This window comes from Cicer arietinum, chromosome 6 (assembly GCF_000331145.2).
Source record: "Cicer arietinum cultivar CDC Frontier isolate Library 1 chromosome 6, Cicar.CDCFrontier_v2.0, whole genome shotgun sequence".
NCBI classification, from domain to species: Eukaryota; Viridiplantae; Streptophyta; class Magnoliopsida; order Fabales; family Fabaceae; genus Cicer; species Cicer arietinum.
Genome location: NC_021165.2, coordinates 26,191,566 through 26,194,055, shown reverse-complemented (window position 1 = coordinate 26,194,055; position 2,490 = coordinate 26,191,566). Strand labels below are relative to the sequence as shown.

The window sequence follows — 2,490 nt, the reverse complement described above, 5'->3', positions numbered from 1 at the left end:
AGTAATCGTCTTTGGATTATTTACCGATGCGTAGATCGTAATTGGTCCAATCTTGAAGGTGGATAAAGAGGGGGAACAAGTATATGATATTTGCAAATCGGATGATAAGGTATGAACGATTCATCCGTGTGTGATGCATTGAGTATGGGTAAAGTGTCAATGAAGATGCATGGATCATGTGAGTATGAGTAACTTATGTATGGGTAAAGTGTCAATAAATTTTTGTTCTTTTATTTGATTCCCCGATCCTTATGTTTTTCTCTGTCCCAAGATTCAATGGATGAATAAAGACAAATATTGTTTCCACATGATGACTCTTCGTATCTATCGAATTACCGCTTTTTCGAAGTTAAGCAAAAATCCATTGTTTAAAATGACTACCCTCCTTATTATTCTTCGCACACTCATATATCTTGAGAATCAAACGAGTTCCCGTGTATATTTTCAAGTGTCAAAATGTTTAAAATATTTTTATATTTTCACATATTTCAAATTCCAACATTTATTATTATAAAACAAAATTTGAAACAATAGAACACTCAATAATGAAACTGGATTGGTATATAAAGAGTGTAACGTACAACATCGAATGACAATATTGGAAAATGTACATTCGTTACATTAAAAGCAGAACAATTGAGGCAGGGGTTACAATGTGGGGACGAGTATGTTTAATTTAAGTGGAGACATAACAAACGTAGTCATTCTTGTAATTTAAGAATCCTCATAATCAGCTTCCAAAAATAATAATTGCCCCAGTTTGAAGTGCTTGATTTTTTATTTTTTTTATTTTTATTTTTTTATTTTTATCCCTATCTTTTGCATGGACTACTCTTCCAAGTTTCCAATCCACCGGGATGCTCTAATTTTCGCCTAGGTCGCCTTTTCAGGTTTTCAAACTAGCGAGCTCATCACTGTTTTTAAGCATAATATTTTTTGACTGCATCTGAATTTACTGGAAGTGGAAGGTCATCTCCATCCATTTCTGCGAGTATTAGAGCTCCTCCAGAAAAAGCTTTTCTCACAACATATGGTCCTTTGTAATTCGAGGTCCACTTTCCACGAAAATTTTTTTTTATGGGCAATATTTTCTTTAACACCAAGTCCCCTTCTTGAAACTCTTGAGGACGGACTTTTTTCTCATATGCCTTTTTAAGTCTTTTTTGATATAGCTGGCCATGACATAGAGCTATCATTCTTTTTTCTTCTATGAGATTTAATTGGTCAAATCGTGATTGAACCCACTCCGCCTCTTCCAGTTTTGTTTCCATCAAGACTCTGATTGAGGGAATTTCAACTTCAATGGGAAGTACCGCTTCCATTCCATACACCAATGAGAAAGGAGTTGCCCCTGTTGAGGTACGAACAGAGGTTCTATAGCCATGTAATGCAAAGGGAAGCATTTCATGCCAATCCTTATACGTCTCCACCATCTTTTGTATGATCTTCTTGATATTCTTATTTGCTGCTTCTACAGCTCCATTCATTTTCGGACGATATGGCGAAGAATTATGGTGCTGAATTTTGAAACTATCACACAACTCTTTCATCATTTTGTTATTCAAATTAGTCGCGTTATCAGTGATTATCTTGTTTGGTAAGCCATATCGACAAATCAATTCTCTTTTGATGAATTTAACAACTACACTTCTCGTCACATTGGCATAAGAAGCGGCTTCAACCCATTTTGTGAAGTAATCAATAGCTACCAAGATAAACTGGTGACTATTGGAAGCTTTTGGCTCGATGAGTCCAATAACATCCATCCCCCACATTGAAAACGGCCATGGTGATGTTAAAACATTCAAAGAGGTGGACGGTACATGTATTTTATCAACATATATTTGACATTTATGACATTTCTTTACGTGACTAAAGCAATCAGATTCCATAGTCAACCAATAATAGCCAGCCCTCAAGATTTTTCTTGCCATTGCGTGTCCATTTGCATGAGTTCCAAAAGAACCTTCATGAACCTCTTGAATAATTTTCTCTGCTTCTGTTTGATCCACACATCTGAGGAGAACCATATCATGATTTCTCTTGTAAAGCACATCACCATTTGAGAAGAAGTTCAACCAATAGTAGCCAGCCCTCAAGATTTTTCTTGCCATTGCGTGTCCATTTGCATGAGTTCCAAAAGAACCTTCATGAACCTCTTGAATAATTTTCTCTGCTTCAGCTTGATCCACACATCTGAGGAGAACCATATCATGATTTCTCTTGTAAAGCACATCTCCATTTAAGAAGAAGTTCATTGAGAGTCTCCTCAAAACCCTCTTGTCGTTTTCTGAAATACCTGATGGATATTCTCTATTCTTAACATAGGATTTGATATCATAAAACCATGGTTTGCTATCAAGCTCTTCTTCTATCGATAAGCAATATGCTGGCTTATTCTTTTGTTGAATTTTTATGACCGACACATCCTGGCCGACGCTTATTTTGAACATTGATGATAATGTGGCCAAAGCATCAGCCAATTGATTT

At 36.0% G+C, this 2,490-nt stretch overlaps 1 protein-coding gene across 1 annotated transcript in view; it reads right to left on the bottom strand.

Annotated features, from left to right (window-relative positions):
* Window positions 1–1,968: 1,968 nt before the first annotated feature.
* LOC101489332 (uncharacterized) overlaps window positions 1,969–2,490 on the bottom strand; it is a 10,365-nt gene continuing 9,843 nt past the window's right edge. Inside the window, 2 exon segments of the mRNA XM_073369476.1 lie at window positions 1,969–2,016; window positions 2,130–2,222. Of these exon segments, the coding sequence (XP_073225577.1) occupies window positions 1,969–2,016; window positions 2,130–2,222 (141 nt within the window).